This window comes from Aquarana catesbeiana, linkage group LG05 (genome assembly GCF_042186555.1).
Source record: "Aquarana catesbeiana isolate 2022-GZ linkage group LG05, ASM4218655v1, whole genome shotgun sequence".
Taxonomy (NCBI): Eukaryota; Metazoa; Chordata; class Amphibia; order Anura; family Ranidae; genus Aquarana; species Aquarana catesbeiana.
Genome location: NC_133328.1, coordinates 135,271,116 through 135,292,227, shown reverse-complemented (window position 1 = coordinate 135,292,227; position 21,112 = coordinate 135,271,116). Strand labels below are relative to the sequence as shown.

At 43.7% G+C, this 21,112-nt stretch overlaps 1 protein-coding gene across 2 annotated transcripts in view; it reads right to left on the bottom strand.

Moving 5' to 3' along the window:
- The window catches only part of KCNH8 (potassium voltage-gated channel subfamily H member 8), a 1,076,212-nt gene that overhangs the window by 448,664 nt on the left and 606,436 nt on the right, over positions 1 to 21,112 (bottom strand). For both annotated transcript variants that reach the window (XM_073630214.1, XM_073630215.1), the window contains exon 3: positions 10,999 to 11,130. In XM_073630214.1, coding sequence (XP_073486315.1) covers positions 10,999 to 11,130 — 132 coding nt within the window. The remainder of the gene's footprint in view (positions 1 to 10,998; positions 11,131 to 21,112) is intronic.

The window sequence follows — 21,112 nt, the reverse complement described above, 5'->3', positions numbered from 1 at the left end:
ACCTTTTATGACTAATGCCCTGTACACACGGTTGGACATTGATCGGACATTCCGACAACAAAATCCATGGATTTTTTCCAACGGATGTTGGCTCAAACTTGTCTTGCATACACATGGTCACACAAAGTTATCGGAAAATCCGATCGTTCTAAATGCGGTGACGTAAACCACGTACGTCGGGACTATAAACGGGGCAGTAGCCAATAGCTTTCGTCTCTTAATTTATTCTGAGCATGCGTGGCACTTTGTGCGTCAGATTTGTGTACACACGATCGGAATTTCCGACAACAGATTTTGTTGTCGGAAAATTTTATAGCAAGCTCTCAAACTTTGTGTGTCGGAAATTCCGATGGAAAATGTGTGATGGAGCCCACACACAGTCGGAATTTACCCGCATTCTATTGTGGCAATTGTTCTTTCTCCTAATGAGCTCAGAGGGAACATTGTACTTTGATAAAATATATAAATATATTTAAAGTTTTAGCACCAGATTAGCTGAATATATAATAGAACAGAGAATATTTTGAGTCAGCAGCTTTGGATATATGAAAGAATATACCACAACAGAAAAACTGCTAAACTCAAAGCTCCTTGCTCCCACTTCCGTTTCAAATCTTGTTAGAAGAAAGCACTACTGTCTAACCTCTGGGTCATATTATGAAATAAGAATATATATGTTCATATAATATTGGGATAAGTGAAACTTAAGATAATTGGTTGCTTTTGAAATATTTTTTTAAATGTAAATGCCTTGCAGTTGAAGCTTTTACAGTACATAATAACCTTTACTATGGACTAGGAGTAAAGTGGAGCAGGCTATTTCAAAGAAGAAAGAGTTTGTGTGAAATAATATTTGAATTTATTAGTTATGATGTCATTTTTGATTTCTAGATAGGTTCACATGGATAGGGTTTATCCAGCAGTTAAATAATTAAAGCCTGTCTTTCAATCAAATTCCCATTTGGTATACAATCTGATAACACAGGGGATTTGTTGCTGGAACTCCCCTTTGGTTATTCAGGAGTATCATGCGTGGTGTTAAAAAGCCTGGGCATAAATAAATATATACACTGCACTTCCAAATACAAAAATAGACTCTACACATTAAGTGTATGTAATAACACAAGGGCAAATATGTATGTGAAATACACACAGTGATAAATCCAGTCTCTGAGGACTGTAAAAAGTGATAGTAGTGCAACAAATAAATATAAATTTTCAAATGAAAGTTCAGCAGGTGATCTGTCAAGAAGGAATCTCATACCATCCCATTACCACATGCTGTTCACTTGATTTAGAGTGGCGCACTGACGTGCCTGATCTATGTGATTACCCCATAGGGGGGTTTGTGTGATTAATAAAACTGTTTAAACGTTATCACGCCATCCAGTCTTTTTTTAATGAACCAAGGTACTGTGCTGATGGGTCCAGGAGTCGAGTTAAAACTGCAGAGCCCCAGAGGTGGTTCACAGGCATGTTTTGACTGAGCTTAAGTGCAAAGTCACACGCTCTGAGGTGAGCGTTTATTACTTAGGGGGAATACCTGAGTGAAATCACTGTGGTTTGCTTTGGATTATCTATTCAGCAGTTTGCAAAATCGCATGGACTTTGAAAGCACTTCTCAATTGTCATAATTGGATGTCACATATGCACACAAAAGCACTTTTTATTCACATATTTCTTCAGTGGACTGTGTCCACTATATGATCTTATGGACATTAATTTTGATATAGCTATTCACTACATGGATGCACGTTATAGCACTTTATATTAGTTTATCTATTTATCTTCATTTTTATGTTCATTTAAGAATTTATATTTATTTGTTGCACTGCTGTCACTTTTTACAGTCCTCAGAGACTGGATTTATCACTGTGTGTATTTCACATGCATATTTGGACTTTGGTTATCACATACACTTAATGTGTAGAGTCTATTTTTGTATTTGGAAGCGAAGCGTATATATTTATTTTTGCTTTTACCTGCATGGCTTTAGGAGACGTGTTCAACGCTTGCAGCTGTTTTTACAGTGTCATTTAGGCAAATTCACTATTAGAGGAGGCTCACAGGACCCTTTATATAAATAAGCCTGGGCATGCTGGAATCAGATACATAGCCAAACAGCTTAAGTTCTTTTAGTAGAGTTTGTACAATCACCTGGGGTTATGAAAGAAAGAAAAATAGCTCATCTGTAAATGCCGCACATTATACTCCTTGTTTCAAATATTTATACCAAGTATTGCCTCTGTATGGTTAATGTTTCTAATGAAGGATTTCAGAGTCAATATGAAGAGGAGCAGGGATAGGGGATATCACTTTCTTGTGAAATTATGTATGTTTATTGGATCAGAGAAGGATCCATTTAATTTGACTTTCAATGTTGGTTGTGGGTACAGAGGAGAACTAGGTCTTCATTTTAAAATAAAACCCTATTTGGGAAATAGTAGCTTGCATGTAGTTCCCAAGCCACCCTGTTGAAGGCCTTCTCTGCATCCATAGATAGGAGAAATACTTCAACTCTATGTAATGTGGCCAAATGCAGGATGTTGATAGCTTTGACTGTGTTGTCTCTAGCTTCTCTTCCTGGCATGAAGCCCAATGGGTCAAGGCCAATGATTTTAGCCAACTGGGGTAGCATACAGTTTGCCAACTATTTTAGCTAGAACTTTAAGATTTTTGAGGAATATTGGGTTCCTCCTCTGTAAAAGGTTACTCAAGAAGGGAGGCTCTTAGTTAGTGTGCGTGTTTTACTCTTGTGTAGGTACTTTAGGGGAGTCTGGGCCCTTGATTTCTCTGTGTTGCTGTTTTGTGTTGAGGGGGAAGATTGTATAGGGCAGAATAATGTTGATGAATTGGTCAGGTTTAGCTTTGGTAAAATGCATAACTTGCCCTAAGCTTTTTAAAGCTTAGGGCGAGTTATGCATTAAATATGCTATAAATTAGGGATGAGCTAAGAAATCAGTTGGAAACTGTCACATAACAGCATGGTAACATCACAATCTGCTGCGGACATGGAATTTCCCACCTTGCAGCCACATGTGACAAAGGGGGTGGGGATGCTGATGACATAATTGAACTAATGTGGCCAGATGACCATAATTTGACAATGTCATTAACCAAATAAGGCCATGTGCTCATATTAGGTCAACTATGTAACCAGCATTCATTGTTAAGTATGGCTGCGTGATAGGGAATTCCATGGCTGCAGCTGATTGGGATGCTCTCATGTGACAATTTCCCATAAGGACCTTAGATGATCCATGCTAGAAATATATTGTCAGGAGAATGGAGTGTATGGCTATCCCCAAAGATCTGTGCATGCGTGAGCAAGTGTTTTTCAAATCTTATTTTGTACATACATAATCCTCCTGACGTGATAATTGTTAAGAATTAGGCAATGACATGGCGTCCACCCCTGTACCCTGCTCTGTAGCAGTGTCTGCAAGTGAAGCTGCTGGATCAAAACCTGCTCCAACCACCACCAGCTCAGACAGATTTTTGGTATAATATAGAATGTCCCCAGGGTTGTCTTTATCTGCAAGATGAGGAAGCCTACTCTTGGCTCCCTGTTCTATTTATTTATCCGTGCCCCTCATGGTTAACTGTGGGAGAGCTGCATCTGCGCCATGCTGTTTGTCCCGGGCCACTGTGCCTCCCTTACCCTTTCCTCCTTTCAAAATTACGACGGGTAATTGTGGCTTCCTGATATCTCCGAGATCCAGGGAGTCTGCAGCAGGCAGTAGTGATGATTGCGGGTCGTTCGTGGCCAGGGAGAGGATATATAAGCAGATTATATGCGGTAGCTCCATGAGAATGATATACTCACAAGCCCAACTTGGCCACACCCCCCTTTCTATCTTTTTAATTCTGGACCCTATACTTATGAAATCCCTACCTGTACTTGTGTGCATGTTTGTTATTCCCATGCAAACATTAGCAAGATATCTGTGGAAAGGTTTTCTGCAAAATAGTTGCAAGGTGTAGTTTCAATGTGCCTGAATGTAGATTGGTCACTAAGTAAGATGTGAATTTGTTGCCATTTCTATGGTGTAGTTTCTGTGTGGGAGTTGTAGGGATGGGTGCATGAATAGATACAGTATGAATTGTATTCCTATCTCTACTTTACACAGTTTGGGGAGGCCACAACAGGTAATCAATACATGAGTATTTACCATGTGGTGGCAAATAGAAAGAAACATCCCCTTTGGATGCATTGTGTGTCAGGTGTCAACCAATTTGAGGGTGTGTAGAAGTTGTTTGAGTTTTTGAAGTACAGCTAGTTTCCTATCAAATGTGCCTGCAAGGGGTTACAAAATGAGTAGGGTCCACTTAAAAATACATACTAGACCTAAAGGGTCTGGTAATAAATTTTTTTGGGGGGGAATATATACTATCCCATCTGTTTGTTTACATTTAACTGTCAGTCAAGAATCCCCAGCTTACAGCTGAATGTGCTGGGTCACTGGTTCTTAGGAGGCCAGCAACTAAAAGCCCTGAGCAGTGGTACTGATACTACTGCTAAATGTTTCACTTCACACTTCAGCTGAAGGTTCACTCAACCGAATATCCATTTGTTTGCCCGTTCGCGCAGGGGTATCAATAAACTATGTATAAAGTGCTGAGGTTCCACTAATATTATTTCTCCTGCTGGTCAAATGATTCTTATTTTCTCTATTGGTAAATGTTCTTTACTTTTTTGGTCAAATATTTTAACCACTAGGCGTCCGCGCTATATTGCCGAAAGACGGCTACAGCGTGGACTTCAATTGCCGGGAGGGCATCCCTGGACGTCCTCCTGTTTACTTCCGCATTGCGCGCTCCCACGGGCGCGCATCGCGGAAGTTTTGTGCTGGCCGTGTCCCTCGGACACAGCCAGTCACAGATCACCGTAAACGGCCAATGACAGCGGCCGTTTACAGTGCGATCGGCGGTGCCAATGAGAGAGGATCTCATATGTAAACATATGAGATCATCTCTCATCGCCGGCTCTCCCTCCTCACACAGAGACAGTGTGTGAGGAGGGAGAGCGGAACCGCTGCGGCGGTAAGTGTAAAAGAAAAAAAAAAAAAAAGGTGTCCCGCTGTTAACGGTCCCTGCCATCTGCCCCTGCCATCTGCCCCTGCCATCTGCCCCTGTCATCTGGCCTGCCATCTGCCCTGCCATCTGCCCCTGCCATCTGCCCTGCCATCTGCCCCTGCCATCTGCCCTGCCATCTGCCCCTGCCATCTGCCCCTGCCATCTGCCCCTGCCATCTGCCCTGCCATCTGCCCCTGCCATCTGCCCTGCCATCTGCCCCTGCCATCTGTCCCTGCCATCTGCCCTGCCATCTGCCCCTGCCATCTGCCCTGCCATCTGTCCCTGCCATCTGCCCTGCCATCTGCCCTGCCATCTGTCCCCAGTGCCATCTGTCCCCACTGCCACGTATAAGTGCCATCTGTCATCAGTGCCACATAGTGCCATCTGTCATCAGTGCCATCTGTCATCAGTGCCACATAGTGCCATCTGTCATCAGTGCCATCTGTCATCAGTGCCACCTGTCAGTGTCACGTGCCATCTGTCATCAGTGTCACGTGTCATCAGTGCCACTTATCAGTGCCACCTGTCATTAGTGTCATCAGTGCCACGTATCAGTGCCATCTGTCATCAGTGTCATCAGTGCCACGTATTAGTGCCATCTTTCATCAGGGCCACGTATTAGTGCCATCTGTCATCAGTGCCATGTATTAGTGCCATCTTTCATCAGTGCCACGTGTCATCAGTGCCACATATCAGTGCCATTTGTCATCAGCGCCACATGTCATCAGTGCCACATATTAGTGCCATCTGTCATCAGTGTCACGTGTCATCAGTGCCACGTATTAGTGCCATCTGTCAGTGCCACGTATTAGTGCCATCTGTCAGTGTCACGTATTAGTGCCATCTGTCATCAGTGCCACGTATTAGTGCCATCTGTCATTAGTGCCATCTGTCATCAGTGCCATGTATTAGTGCCATCTGTCATCAGTGCCACATCAGTGTCAGTGCCACGTATCAGTGCCATCTGTCATCAGTGCCACATCAGTGCCACGTATCAGTGCCATTTGTCATCAGTGCCACGTCAGTGTCACATGTCATTGTCCTGGTTCTCCAGGGCCTTCAAAAGTGTAATAGGTAGTCAACAAATTAGATGTGTAATTTATGCTCCTAGAACACGTGATGGCGCTCCCTGCATGTTGGGGCTCTCTATGTGGCTAGGCTGCGAAAAAGTCCCACACATGTGGTATCGTAATACTCAGGAGGAGTAGCAGAATGTATTTTGGGGCGTCATTTGTGGTATATACATGGCATGTGAGAGAAATAACCTATTACAATGACAATTTTGTGGGGGAAAAAAAAAAAAAAAATCTTCATTTTTCAAAGAATTGTGGGAAAAAATGACAACATCAAAAACCTCACCATGCATCTTACTAAATACCTTGGATTGTCTACTTTCAAAAAAGGGGTAATTTGGGGGGTGTTTGTACTTTCCTGACTTGTTCGGGTCGCAAGAAATGAGATAGGCCGTCATTACTTCAGGTGTGATCAATTTTTTATGATTTGCACCATAACTTGTAGACTCTCTAACTTTCACAAAGACCAAATAATATCCACTAATTTGGGTTATTTTTACCAAAGATATGTAGCAGTATAAATTGTGGCCAAAATTTATGAAGCAAAATTACTAATTTGCAAAATTTTATCACAGAAACTAAGAAAAATGCTTTTTTTTTCAAAATTTGCGGTCTTTTTTCATTTATAGCGCAAAAAATAAAAAACCCAGAGGTGATCAAATACCACCAAAAGAAAGCTCTATTTGTTTGAAAAAAAGGACAAAAAATTCATTTGGGTACAGTATTACATGACTGAGTAATTGTCATTCAAATTGTGAGAGCGCTGAAAGCTGAAAATTGGTCTGGTCACGAGGGGGGTTTAAGTGCCCAGTTGTCAAGTGGTTAAACAGTGTTTTTCTCTGTTTTGTTATTAAATGTTAGGGAGTGTAACATTAGCCCAGCAAAAGGCAACAAATATAAGCAGACATTACACACATATTACAAACATTATTGATATTAATTACATTTGTGTGAATGATGAGACATTCTCAGTAGGCCACCTAAGTGTGAAGTCTTGCTACTCCTGGTGATAAAGGAGAAATCCACAATAGCAGCTACAATCAAAAAGAGGAAAAGGTTGAAACAATTGCGCGCATTAACAAAACCACTTACGGCAGAATACTAAGTGGCTTTCTTGTGAGTGCATATTTGCCTTTCTGTACTTTGCCATATGCGATTTGTTAATGCACTAGGTTGCTGAACCCATTTCTTCTGCTTGTTTCTGACAATTTGAGTATATTTCTTTTTGAGCTCCCTAAGTAAGGAAATTCTCTTTTCTAGACTATACCATCCCTTGAAACTGATGGATATTAAAGTAGAATCACATCCCAAAGAAGCAAAAACCATATTATATGATCTGATGTTTGTAGGAATGTGAAAGGGTGAAATGTGGCATATGGGAAGAGCTAGTTAATCAGGGTGGGGGGAGGTAATCAGGTATTGGTGAAGGGGTAAAGGGTGAGGATGCACCTTTCTTTTAGCTCTTGGAGTCTAGGGGTGTGACATTCTCAAGGAAAGTGTAGAGGAGGAGGTGATTGGGAATGGGTGAAAGTTTGTGAGGATGAGTGAGATAATACTGAGAGGAACAGAAATAGTGGAAAACGTGTCTTAGTGACAGCATTTCAAGTATCAAATAGCATGTGATGCCCTCTAGTGTACTATCAGGTTAATACATTTATTTGTATGACTCATGGTAAGTGTGAGTCTGGAATCTGGGTTAGGGTTTACTGCAGGTCAGACTGAATGACTCACAGAGGCAGGTCTCTGGTGCTTCCCCCTGGTTCTGGGAGTTTAACCACTTCAATACCAGGCACTTAGACACCTTCCCGCCCAGCCCAATTTTCACCTTTCAGTGCTGTTGCAATTTGAATGACAATTGCGCGATCATGCTACACTGTACCCAAACAAATTTTTTATCATTTTGTTCCCACAAATAGAGCTTTCTTTTGGTGGTATTTGATCACCTCTGCGGTTTTTATTTTTTGCGCAACAAATAAAAAAAGACCGAAAATTTCGAACAAAAACAAGTTTTTCTTTGTTTCTGTTAAATTTTTTTGTAAATAAGTACGCTTTCTCCTTCAATAATGGGCACTGATATGGCTGCACTGATGGGCACTGATACGGCGGCACTGATGGGCACTGATGAGGTGGCACCAATGAGGTGGCACTGATGAGGTGGCACTAACGGGCACTGATGATGGGCACTGATAGGCGGCACTGATGGGCACTGATAGGTGGCACTGATGGGCACTGATAGGTGGCACTGGTATGCGGCACTGATGGGCACTCATAGGTGGCACCGATGGGCACACATAGGCGGCACTGATGGGCACTCGTAGGTGGCATTGACTGGTATATATGGGTGGCACTGATGGGTACTTATGTGTGGCACTGATGTGTGGCACTGATGGGCACTGATAGGTGGGCACTGATGGGCACAGATGGGCACAGATGGGCACTGACAGGTGGCACCTATGGGCAATGACAGTTGGCACAGATGGGCAATGACAGGTGGCACTGAAAAAAGCATTGCTGGGCAGATCTGGGCATTGCTGGGCAGATCATGGATATAATAGTGCCAATCAGTGCCCATTTGTGGGCACTGATTGGCACAGATTGGGCACATGTGGATGGCCATGGGGTACATACCTGGCCATCCACGTTGCCCCTTCCCTGGTGGTCCTAGTGGCATCCCTGGTGGTCCAGTGTGGTGATCTGAGGGGGGGCTGCACTGATAAACAATCAGCGCAGACCCCCCCTGCCAGGAGAGCCGCCGATCGGCTCTCCTCTACTTGCGTCTGTCAGACGCGAGTGAGGAAGAGCCGATCAACGGCTCTTCCTATTGACAGTGTGATCAGCCGTGATTGGACACGGCTGATCACGTGGTAAAGAGCCTCCACCGGAGGCTTTTTACCAAGATCAGTGTAGCGGTGTGTCAGACTGACACACCGCTCCACCGATCGCCGCGATGCGCGCCCCCGGGGGCGCGCTGCGGCATGTTATCCTGCTGGACGTCATATGACGTCCAGTCAGGATAACACAACCACTTCCCGGACGTCAATCCGCTATAGGGCGGGCGGGAAGTGGTTAAAGAAACTTCTAGAAGCTAGAGGGCAATGGCCAGGAGGGTTAATCTACATACTTATGGAAGCTTGGCCAATTTCCAGGCAGTGGGCCTGGCAGGGAGGCTGAGCCAGCCCCTAAATATGGATGAGTCATGCCAACAAGGGAGTTGGGTGGAATATGTTGTGCTGATGAGACTCTGAAGTCTGGGAGGGCTCTCCCTCCAGTCTGGAGCTCTGGCTGGCTTGGGAAAATCCTGACAGCAGTGCAGTTTGAAAGGAATCTTGCCTAAGGAGCAGCAGGGAGCAAGCAGGACAGTGTGAGTACATCAGCACACCCAGGGATACACAAGGGGAGAGACTGTCACATGTAGCAAGCCTTTTTGGAGGACAGCATTGTACTTAACCCTTCCTGTCCCTTTCCCTGGAAGATCTTTGGAGCAGCTGGGTGGGCTGGTGAATAACTAGCTGGGTGGGCTGGTGAAGAAGCAGCCAGGTGGGCTGGTAGTCCTGCAGGCAGTAGAACTGGGATCAGTGTCTACAGTGGAGTAGGAGATACTCCTGGATGTTGATTACTACACAAAGTGCTACTTTCTAAGAGACCGAGCGTTCCTAGTCCTTAATGGGCTTTTGCATTTCATCTTAAAAGACTGTCAGTGTCCGTGTCAGTGTCCCTGCGGGGATAGTACTAGACATATTTATTAACTTTTTTGATACACTAATATCCCAAAGCCTAGGTGTGGTTAGTGAGGGGTGCAGGGAAACATGCCTTTTACTATGTGCGGGATAGTGCAAGGCACAAAGAGAGGGGGATTTTTCTTCAAGGAAAGACAATCATTGTGGTCTTTGTAGACAATGGAAACAAGGCCATCCCTGGATAGGTAATCTTGTGGGTGATTGGGTTAGATGTGTAATGAAAGAGGCTGTACTTAGGAGAGAAAAGAAAAAGAGGGTTTCTTTCTAGGTGCAGTATGGACATGATGTAGGATAATCACAGGGTGTTCATTTTTAAATGGATGTACCAAAGCTGTGGTCTTTTTGGGAGTCACTTCTTCACTTGCTTGCATTACATATTGAGTCTGGCAGGATACCGTCCCACCAAACAAAAACAGCTCAAATAGTTCCCTGCTATGGGTTCTGTCATAGTGATCATAGTTATAATCTTCTGGAGGAAAGGGCATCCTCCATGCTGGAGCATCTAAAACTTTCCAGCGGGAAACATGCCTCCTACAAAAATCAAGCATTGATATTTAGTTGGCTCCTTTATTTTAGATGACTAATGCAGCGTACACACGGTCAGAATTTTGGCCCGCAAAAGACCGATGAGAGTTTTTCATCTGAAAATGCGACCGTGTGTATGCACCATTTGTCTTTTTCTGGTGGAATTCCAGCCAGCAAAAGATTGAGAGCATGCTCTCAATTTTTCGGTCGGGAAAAGTTCCTATCCGAAAATGCGATCATCTGTGGCAATTCTGAAGCACAAAATCCCTACGCATGCTCGGAAACAATTCGACGCATGCTCAGAAGCCTTGAACGTCATTTTCTCAGCTCGTCGTAGTGTTGTACATCACCGCGTTCTTCACGGTCGTAATTTCAGCGAACTTTTGCGTGACCATGTGTATGCAAGGCAAACTTGAGCGGAATCCTCTCAGAAAAGCCGTCATAACTTTTTCCGATGAGAAAACCGATCGTGTGTATGCGGCATTAGTTGCGTATTACCCTGTTGCTGGCTAGTAAGCTTTTCAATCAAAACTATATGTCATATGTATACATGTCATATTGATTAATAAAAGTAAAGAGATACACACCTTCTTTTTTCTCTCCCTGGGCAATTTTAATTTTTGTATCTGTAATGTCCTTAAATGATGACAGAAAAAGTACCACATCACCCTTTTCATTCTTTATGGGAACAATGTCCAATAGGCACCAGAATGAAGTACCTAAAAAGAAAATAGATTAACAAATCAGCATATTAAATACAAGCATACTGCTGAAACAAAAAAGTACAAATCTAGAGCTGCAGCTAATGTAATTTTAACCAAATCTTATTGGAAAGGTCAATAGTCGAGAAACCACAGCTGTTCAGTAAATGTAAATCTGCTTGTCTCATCCGATGAAGCTTAGCAGCACTTCTCTTTGTGGAAGTAAAGCATTGATTTAAATGCAAAATTTATCTGCTGGGATCATTAAAATGTTCTAATGAAGCTTCTTATTACTTCCAAATTACACTTTTACTTTGAACCTCATATTGATCATAACTTTCCTATTTTATTAGAAAAATTCCCAGTGTGCTGACTGTGATATTTAAAGTTTGCTATTTACAGCATATGTCTTTCACTTGATTAATTAGAAAGTTGTCTCCCCTCATCATCCTGCCTCAGAAGACCTAATGTCCAGTATAGCAATGTAACTAATGCAGAAAGCAGAAAAAAGTATGACTTACTTTAAATAGAATCACAGTAAAAAATATTCTCTGAAAATGCTTCTATAAAATACAAATTTTGACACAATATGGGGCAGTTGGAACATGATGATTTGCACCATTCTGCAAATAGAATATATTGTTTCTATTATTATTGTTTCTATTGTTTCTATTATTATTGTTTCTATTTAGTAAAGTACAATTATATCCTGGGTGAGATAGTCAAAGAACCAAAGAGAATGATGAACAAAGTGCTAAAGCTATACCAGTAGCACTTTGTTCGTGATTCTCTTTGGTTCTTTCACTATCTCACCCAGCAGAGTTGTAACTAGAATCTTCAGGGCCCCGATGTAAGAAACCATGAAGGGCCCCCACCAGTGGCGTTGCTAGGTCTACAAAAGATCATCTCGGGCTAGAGCCCATAGCAGCTAAGTAAGGAAAGTCATACACTTTGGCGGGCATACACATATATATAATATATATGTGTATGTATATGTATATATATATATATATATATATATATATATATATATATATATATATATATATATATATATATATACATTCGCATTATAATATATTCAGAATACCTATAAAAATGCAGGAAAATGGTACATTCATAAGTAAAAACAAAAAGATATCCCCATCATAAAGTTATTTTATCTGGCTACTTTTAAATGCTTATTCCAACAATTAAACATAAATAAAGATCCAAATCAACATTTAAGCCATATGGAGCAATCGTATTTAAAAAATGTATCCAGTATACTTCTCTTTTTCTTAGAATCAATTCACGGTTGCCCCCCTCCTATTTTTCTCAATCCCTTCTAGGACCATATATTTTAATTGTGATACATTGATGCATTTTTATAGGTATTCTGAATATATTATAATGCGAGTGAGGAGAATGAGAGATTTGACACCTGCTGCTTATCCTTGCTTTAATGGCATGTTATAGAAACATATGCATATATAGATGTTAAATGGTATGCGATTTGAACTAATTAGCCATATTGATTCCATATGTGAAGTACTTCACTAAACCTGTATTTAAATGAATGATTGGAATGAAACCTTCAGATGTGCTTCAATGGATCTCAGGAAAGGCGTAAGCTGACTAGCCCGAAACGTAGATATTGCTTGAAAGGATTATACTTGCTTGTAAATCTCTCCTGAAGATAATGTGAAATAAAGCAAAGAAGTTTTTAAGTGCAGCAACCTCTTGGACTTTTTTTCTATATATAAGGTCGGTGGGAAGACCTGATTGCTGGCACTAAACTGTAAGCAGAGTGCGGTTCTCCTCTACAAGTGAATATATTTTCCCCTGGGAACAAGCACCAGCTACTATCAAGGAATCATTGCAAGGATGGCAACAGGTGGCTCATACTCATTCTCTGAAACAGAAGCTTCAAGGATCTTCACTGACACCGTGGGATCCAGGGATTTTCTGACCCAATCCTCCTCTATACAACTTACCAGAAAAATGGAGAAACTAATGCAAAGAGCCATCACCATGGAACTCCACGAGGTAACGTTAGCGGAATACTATAAGTTACAAATGATACCCAGAGGGCTGAGGGTTCGTCTGACTCCAACCCACTTTTCACAGAACAAGGATTTTAAAACCAAATTTGCCCAGATCCTCAATAAATGTTCCTTTGATATCATGACATTAACTGTGCAATTTTTGCAACAAGAGAGGACTCTCGTACAGCAGGAGATTGCTGAACTTGAAAGGCAGTTACAACAATGTTTTAATCAAGAGGAACTACAGGAATTCAAGAAAATTAATAATGATAAATTAGAAAGATTTTGCACCAATATTCAATTCCGTAAGCGTACAAAACTTGAACGAGATCGGGAAGATTATAAAAATGATCGTGTCTACAATTGGACTGATCCTACATATTACCATTCAATGGGCTACAGAAAAATACAACGTAAAAATCTGGCTAGCTCAAACTCCTCTATGACATCTACTGGATCATCCACCAGTGTATCAACTACTCCTTTTTTACCAGGGAACCTGACCGAATCCAGACCAGGAGGGGCGGTCGGCGAACAAAGAAAAGACACAGCAGGGGGTGTAACCACCAGAAGCCAGAACCGCCAGAGACATTAGATGAAAACCTGGTACATAACATTTATTCTATTGTTTTGTCTAAAACTGAACTAAGTGTTTTGAATAAGGGTTTGGGCTTTTGCCCTAAAGAGAAAATGAATGAGTTTGTACTTAAACAGAATTTATATAGATTTTTTAGACAATTAAGATTTAAAGCGTACTATTCTGGTGTATCCACTGCCACAATTAAAGAATTATCAAAATTATCAATCAAAAACATGGGTTTAAAACCAAAAAGCACTAAAGTACCACCCACTTCATGTGCTGCTGTAGAGGTATATATAGAGAAAGTGGAAAATGACATAAAAAAATGTTTGTGTGATAGAGATAAGAGAGACCATATACCTCACAATCTAAATAGAGATGAGATTGCAGCGTTAAACTCCTTGTCAGTCCGCCGTGATATCACTATCAAGCCGGCTGACAAGGGGGGAGCTATTGTGGTAATGGACACATCCATGTATGAAAATGAAGTTATGAAACATCTTAGTGATACTCTTACTTATAAAAGACTTGATTTCTGTCCAGTTTTTAAAGTACAAAAAAGGATAAAAACAACCTTAACTAAGGCAGTTAAACAAAAAAATCATTGATGATGAAACTATGGAGTTTTTGATATGTGAATATCCGGTTACACCGGTACTGTATATGTTACCAAAAATCCACAAAGACCCCAAAAATCCCCCGGGACATCCCATTGTATCAGGGATGGAATCTGTGACAACACATCTAGCACAATACCAGGATAAGTGTTTGACACCATTGCTATTAAACACTAAATCATTTATAAGAGATACTACTGATTTTTTGTCAAAAATTCAAGATATAAACTTGTCACCAGATTCCATCCTGATATCATGGGACGTCTCTAGTTTATTTACTATTATTCCACATGATTTAGGAATAGAGGCATGTCAGCGATTGTTAATTCAATCAGGCATCTATAAAACCGAACAAATTTCATTTCTGCTTGACCTTTTGAAAATTACTCTTGAGGAGAACTATTTTCTTTTCAGGGATACTCATTTCTTGCAACTGAACGGAGCAGCGATGGGTTCAAATGTTGCACCCCCATATGCGAACGCATTTATGAATATGATAGAGACGTCCTTTATTTATGTCAATGATTTATTTTTAAAACATTGCCAATGTTGGTACAGATTTGTGGACGATAATTTCGCTATATGGGATGGTAACATGGAAAGCCTATACTTATTTGATAAATACATTAACCATTTAGTACCTGGATTAAAGTTTAACATTGAAATTGGTAAAAATAAGATCTCTTTTCTTGATACTCTACTTAAATTAAACAATGGGCAGATTACTACTGACTTATATGTAAAACCCACGGACCGTAACCAATTGCTACATTTTAATAACTTTCATCCCCCAAACGTTTTTTCATCCATCCCAAAAAGTCAGATGATGAGGGTACAGCGGATCGTGAGTGACCCGCTGTGCTGTGATCAGAGACTTAATGAAATAAAAAACAAACTTACTAGTAGAAGATACCCACAAGCTTTAGTTAATATCGATTATCCTCATACAGATTATAAGAGATCACCCCGAAAGGAAAACAAGAGAATCCCCTTTATTATGCAGTATCATCCCTTCTCCAACAAAATCAACCAAATTGTCAAAAGACATTGGAATCTTTTAAGATCCAGTTACCCCATGGTACAGGAATTCTGGAATCCACCCATGCTCTCCTATAGAAAAGGTAGAACGATACGAGATTGATTGATTAAATCTGATCAACCTGTGGCTGCAGCAGCCAAACTAACCTTTCTGGGACCAAAAAACCTGGGATCGTATCCCTGCTTGTCATGCATACAATGTAACTCTATGATTAAAGGTAAATACTTTACACATCCACATAGGGGTTTTAATATCCCCATATGGGGTTACTATACATGCCAATCCTCATATGTAATTTATGCCATAAAGTGCCCGTGCAGTTTAGTTTATGTAGGGGAGACTACACAAAAAATAAAAGACAGGATAGTGAGACATAAATACTCAATACAAGATAAACTAACCCAATTACCGTTGACGAGACACTTTTTGGAATTTGGCCACAATGTATCACAATTAAAATATATGGTCCTAGAAGGGATTGAGAAAAATAGGAGGGGGGGCAACCGTGAATTGATTCTAAGAAAAAGAGAAGTATACTGGATACATTTTTTAAATACGATTGCTCCATATGGCTTAAATGTTGATTTGGATCTTTATTTATTTGTTTAATTGTTGGAATAAGCATTTAAAAGTAGCCAGATAAAATAACTTTATGATGGGGATATCTTTTTGTTTTTACTTATAAATGTACAATTTTCCTGCATTTTTATAGGTATTCTGAATATATTATAATGTGAGTGAGGAGAATGAGAGATTTGACACCTGCTGCTTATCCTTGCTTTAATGGAATGTTATAGAAACATATGCATATATAGATGTTAAATGGCATGCGATTTGAACTAATTAGCCATATTGATTCCATATGTGAAGTACTTCACTAAACCTGTATTTAAATGAATGATTGGAATGAAACCTTCAGATGTGCTTCAATGGATCTCAGGAAGGGCGTAAGCTGACTAGCCCGAAACGTAGATATTGCTTGAAAGGATTATACTTGCTTTGTAAATCTCTCCTGAAGATATTGTGAAATAAAGCAAAGAAGTTTTTAAGTGCAGCAACCTATATATATATATATATATCGTTACATATCTGAATGCAGATCCCTCACTTACATCAGGGTCCCCAGGGATCCACCACCTACATCAGGGTCCCCAGAGAGCCCCCCCTTACATCAGGGTCCTTAGAGAGCCTCCCCCTATATTAGGGTCCCCAGAGAACCTCCCTCCTTACATAAGGGTCCCCATGGATCCCCCCTTACATCAGGGTACCCAGAGAGCCCGACTTACATCAGGGTTCCCAGGGTGCCCCTCCTTACATCAGGGTCCCCAGAGAGCCCCCCCTTACATCAGGGTCCTTAGAGAGCCCCCCCTATATTATGGTCCCCAGAGATCCTCCCCTTACATCAGGGTCCCCAGAGAACCCCCCTTACATCAGGGTCCCCAGAGAGCCCCCCTACATTAGGGTCCCTAGAGAGCCTCCCCTTACATCAGGGTCCCCAGAGAGTCTCCCCTTACATCAGGGTCCTTAGAGAGCCTCCCCCTATATTAGGGTCCCCAGAGAGCTTCCCTCCTTACATCAGGGTCCCCAGAGAGCCCCCCCTTACATCAGGGTCCCCAGAGAGCCCCCCATACATCAGGGTCCCCAGAGAGCCTCCCCTTACATCAGGGTCCTTAGAGAGCCCCCCTACATTAGGGTCCCCAGGGATCCACCACCTACATCAGGGTCCCCAGAGAGCCCCCCTTACATTAGGGTCCTTAGAGAGCCTCCCCCTATATTAGGGTCCCCAGAGAGCCTCCCTCATTACATAAGGGTCCCCAGGGATCCCTCCTTACATCAGGGTACCCAGAGAGCCCCACTTACATCAGGGTTCCCAGGGAGCCCCTCCTTACATCAGGGTCCCCAGAGAGCCCCCCCTTACATCAGGGTCCCCAGAGAGCCTCCCCTTACATCAGGGTCCTTAGAGGCCCCCCTATATTATGGTCCCCAGAGATCCTCCCCATACATAAGGGTCCCCAGAGAACCCCCCTTACATCAGGGTCCCCAGAGAGCCCCCCTACATTAGGGTCCCTAGAGAGCCTCCCCTTACATCAGGGTCCCCAGAGAGCCCCCCATACATCAGGGTCCCCAGAGAGCCCCCTCCTTACATCAGGGTCCCCAGAGAGCCCCCCCATACATCAGGATCCCCAGAGAGCCCCTCCTTACATCAGGGTCCCCAGAGAGCCTCCCCTTACATCAGGGTCCCCAGAGAGCCCCCTCCTTACATCAGGGTCCCCAGAGAGCCGCCTCCTTACGTCAGGGTCCCCAGAGAGCCCACCCATACATCAGGATCCCCAGAGAGCCCCCTTTACATCAGGGTCCCCAGAGAGCCCCCTCCTTACATCAGGGTCTCCAGAGAGCCCCCTCCTTACGTCAGGGTCCCCAGAGAGCCCCCCATACATCAGGGTCCCCAGAGAGCCCCCCCATACATCAGGGTCCCCAGAGAGCCCCCTCCTTACATCAGGGTCCCCAAAGAGCCCCTCTTACATCAGGGTCCCCAGAGAGCCCCTCCTTACATCAGGGTCCCCAGAGATCCTCCCCTTACATCAGGGTCCCCAGAGAGCCCCCTCCTTACATCAGGGTCCCCAGAGAGCCCCCTCCTTACGTCAGGGTCCCCAGAGAGCCCACCCATACATCAGGATCCCCAGAGAGCCCCCCTTACATCAGGGTCCCCAGAGAGCCCCCCCATACATCAGGGTCCCCAGAGAGCCCCCTCCTTACATCAGGGTCCCCAAAGAGCCCCTCTTACATCAGGGTCCCCAGAGAGCCCCTCCTTACATCAGGGTCCCCAGAGAGCCTCCCCTTACATCAGGGTCCCCAGAGAGCCCCCTCCTTACATCAGGGTCCCCAGAGAGCCCCCTCCTTACGTCAGGGTCCCCAGAGAGCCCACCCATACATCAGGATCCCCAGAGAGCCCCCCTTACATCAGGGTCCCCAGAGAGCCCCCTCCTTACATCAGGGTCTCCAGAGAGCCCCCTCCTTAGGTCAGGGTCCCAAGAGAGCCCCCCCATACATCAGGATCCCCAGAGAGCCCCCCCCATACATCAGGGTCCCCAGAGAGCCTCCCCTTACATCAGGGTCCCCAGAGAGCCTCCTCCTTACATCAGGGTCCCCAGAGAGCCTCCCCTTACATCAGGGTCCCCAGAGAGCCCCTCCTTACATCAGGGTCCCCAGAGAGCCCCCCCATACATCAGGGTCCCTAGAGAGCCCCCTCCTTACATCAGGGTCCCCAAAGAGCCCCTCTTACATCAGGGTCCCCAGAGAGCCCCTCCTTACATCAGGGTCCCCAGAGAGCCTCCCCTTACATCAGGGTCCCCAGAGAGCCCTCTCCTTACATCAGGGTCCCCAGAGAGCCCCCTCCTTACGTCAGGGTCCCCAGAGAGCCCACCCATACATCAGGATCCCCAGAGAGCCCCCCTTACATCAGGGTCCCCAGAGAGCCCCCTCCTTACATCAGGGTCTCCAGAGAGCCCCCTCCTTACATCAGGGTCCCCAGAGAGCCCCCCCATACATCAGGATCCCCAGAAAGCCCCCCCTATACATCAGGGTCCCCAGAGAGCCTCCCCTTACATCAGGGTCCCCAGAGAGCCTCCTCCTTACATCAGGGTCCCCAGAGAGCCTCCCCTTACATCAGGGTCCCCAGAGAGCCCCTCCTTACATCAGGGTCCCCAGAGAGCCCCCCCATACATCAGGGTACCCAGAGAGCCCCCCCAAGACATCAGGGTCCCCAGAGAGCCCCTCCTTACATCAGGGTCCCCAGAGAGCCCCTCCTTACATTAATGTCCCCAGAAAGCCCCCCCACATCAGAGTCCCCAGACTGTTGACCCCCCCTCCTTCAAGAGGTTCCCCATGTACCTAGCTGGTGGAGGTGGGAGGCGGCGATCAGCAGCTCTATGGTGTCCACAGGCAGGGGAATCTCCATGTGGCTTGTAGTTCTTCTCCGGAGTGTATACAGTGGAGAGGGGAGGGGCCTCTGACCCGGGCATGTATCAGCAGCAGTGTACAAGCAGAGCCGACTCACTGAAAGTGAAACTGATACCTGCCCGGGTCAGAGGCCCCTCCCCTCTTCTCTCCACTGTATACACTGACACTGGGAAGAACTACAAGCTGCAGGGAGATCCCACCGCCCACAGGAACAATAGAGCTGCCGATCGCTGCCTCCCACCTCCCCCCACTGCATTCCAAATGGCAAGCCAAAGGTGCAGGGGGAGATGCCGGGTCTTGGGCCCCCACAGCGGCAGAATGGCAGGGCCCAGTCGCAAGTGCGACTGCAGCGACCCCTATAGTTCCGCCACTGTCACCTAGGATATAATTTTCTTTTCCTTCCTTTCTTTACCTTCCTTTCTTTCTTTCTCTTTCATCTTTGGGGTTTCTGAGTATCTGTTTTTTCATCTATGCTCAGTTTTTCCCTTCACCTGACCTGTTGTATGGGCTTTTCACACTCTTCATCAAAAATATTGTACATTTAATATATACTACTGATCTCAATCCACAGAAGTTTGGCTCACCATCACCCACATTTGCACATTGACCTTGGTGAATCCCCAGTGCTCCCTGCTTGTCCACGTTTCTCTACCTCAGCTCCCATGCCAGACCTTTCTAACAGCTCTGATCCTCTGTTCACATCTGTTCACATCTATGCAGTTGATGTGAGTATTTATGGGGATGTCTATCCTGTCCCTTACACTCATTACTTATTCCTTTTATTCAGTTACACTATTATACCATATGGTTATGTTTCTTTATAGATCACCATTGCACTCGCCCCTGAAGAGTTGGTATACCCCAACGAAACGCGTCGGGACTACATAGCTGCATGATGTCCATACAGATGATTTTATGTCTATTATATTGTTTTACTATAGATTTTTCAACACCATTCAACCCTTCCAGTGGCCCATGTTGTACAGGACTTGTTTTTACCTTATGATATGCTAAGTTAATATATATTTGTGGTTTTTAGCATGCCCTGCGTGTATGCGATTCTGTGTATGCCTTTTTTGTGTCATTTAGCATGCTGTATTTGATTTCCCAAGGTATAATAAAATGTTCTTTGCCAAGACTGCTCTTTGGTATACATCTCTCATTCATAGTCCCCCAAAAAACTCCCCCCTTTTTGTTGGAACCCATAAAAGTAACACTTTTATATTCCACATGTTTACTTTATATAGTGATTGGCCTTATTCAAAGTCCTGACGACCAAACTTTCCCTCTTCTTTGTTTAAATTTGGGATGGAGGCCAATTACTTATGGTGCCTTGGACCACATCAATCTCTCTCGCTGCTCTAATATATAAAAGTAATCCAGGTGACTGTTTGGCCCTTGATCACTTTCCAGCATTAGCAGTGTGGTCCCCCAGCAGGCACCCCACCGGCACCCCGCTGGAACCCCACCACATGGTTCCCAGGCTCTCTCACTCTTCCCAAGAGCCTGGGGCCACAATATACTGTCTCAGGATGGCTAGCACAAGGAGTATCACATGGTTATACATACTTGCACATTATGACAAGAGCTGCCACTGCTCACCCACACTACAGTTCCACTTTAAATTTGCACTGTACATCTGTTTTAGAGTAAAAGCTTGATTTTTTTAAAACTATTCAAAATATGATTGAAACATTAATGATTTTAAATTTGTTAACTAAATCAAACTTTTTTTTTCAGTCTGCAGGCATTTATGCTTTTATATAGTTGCCAAATT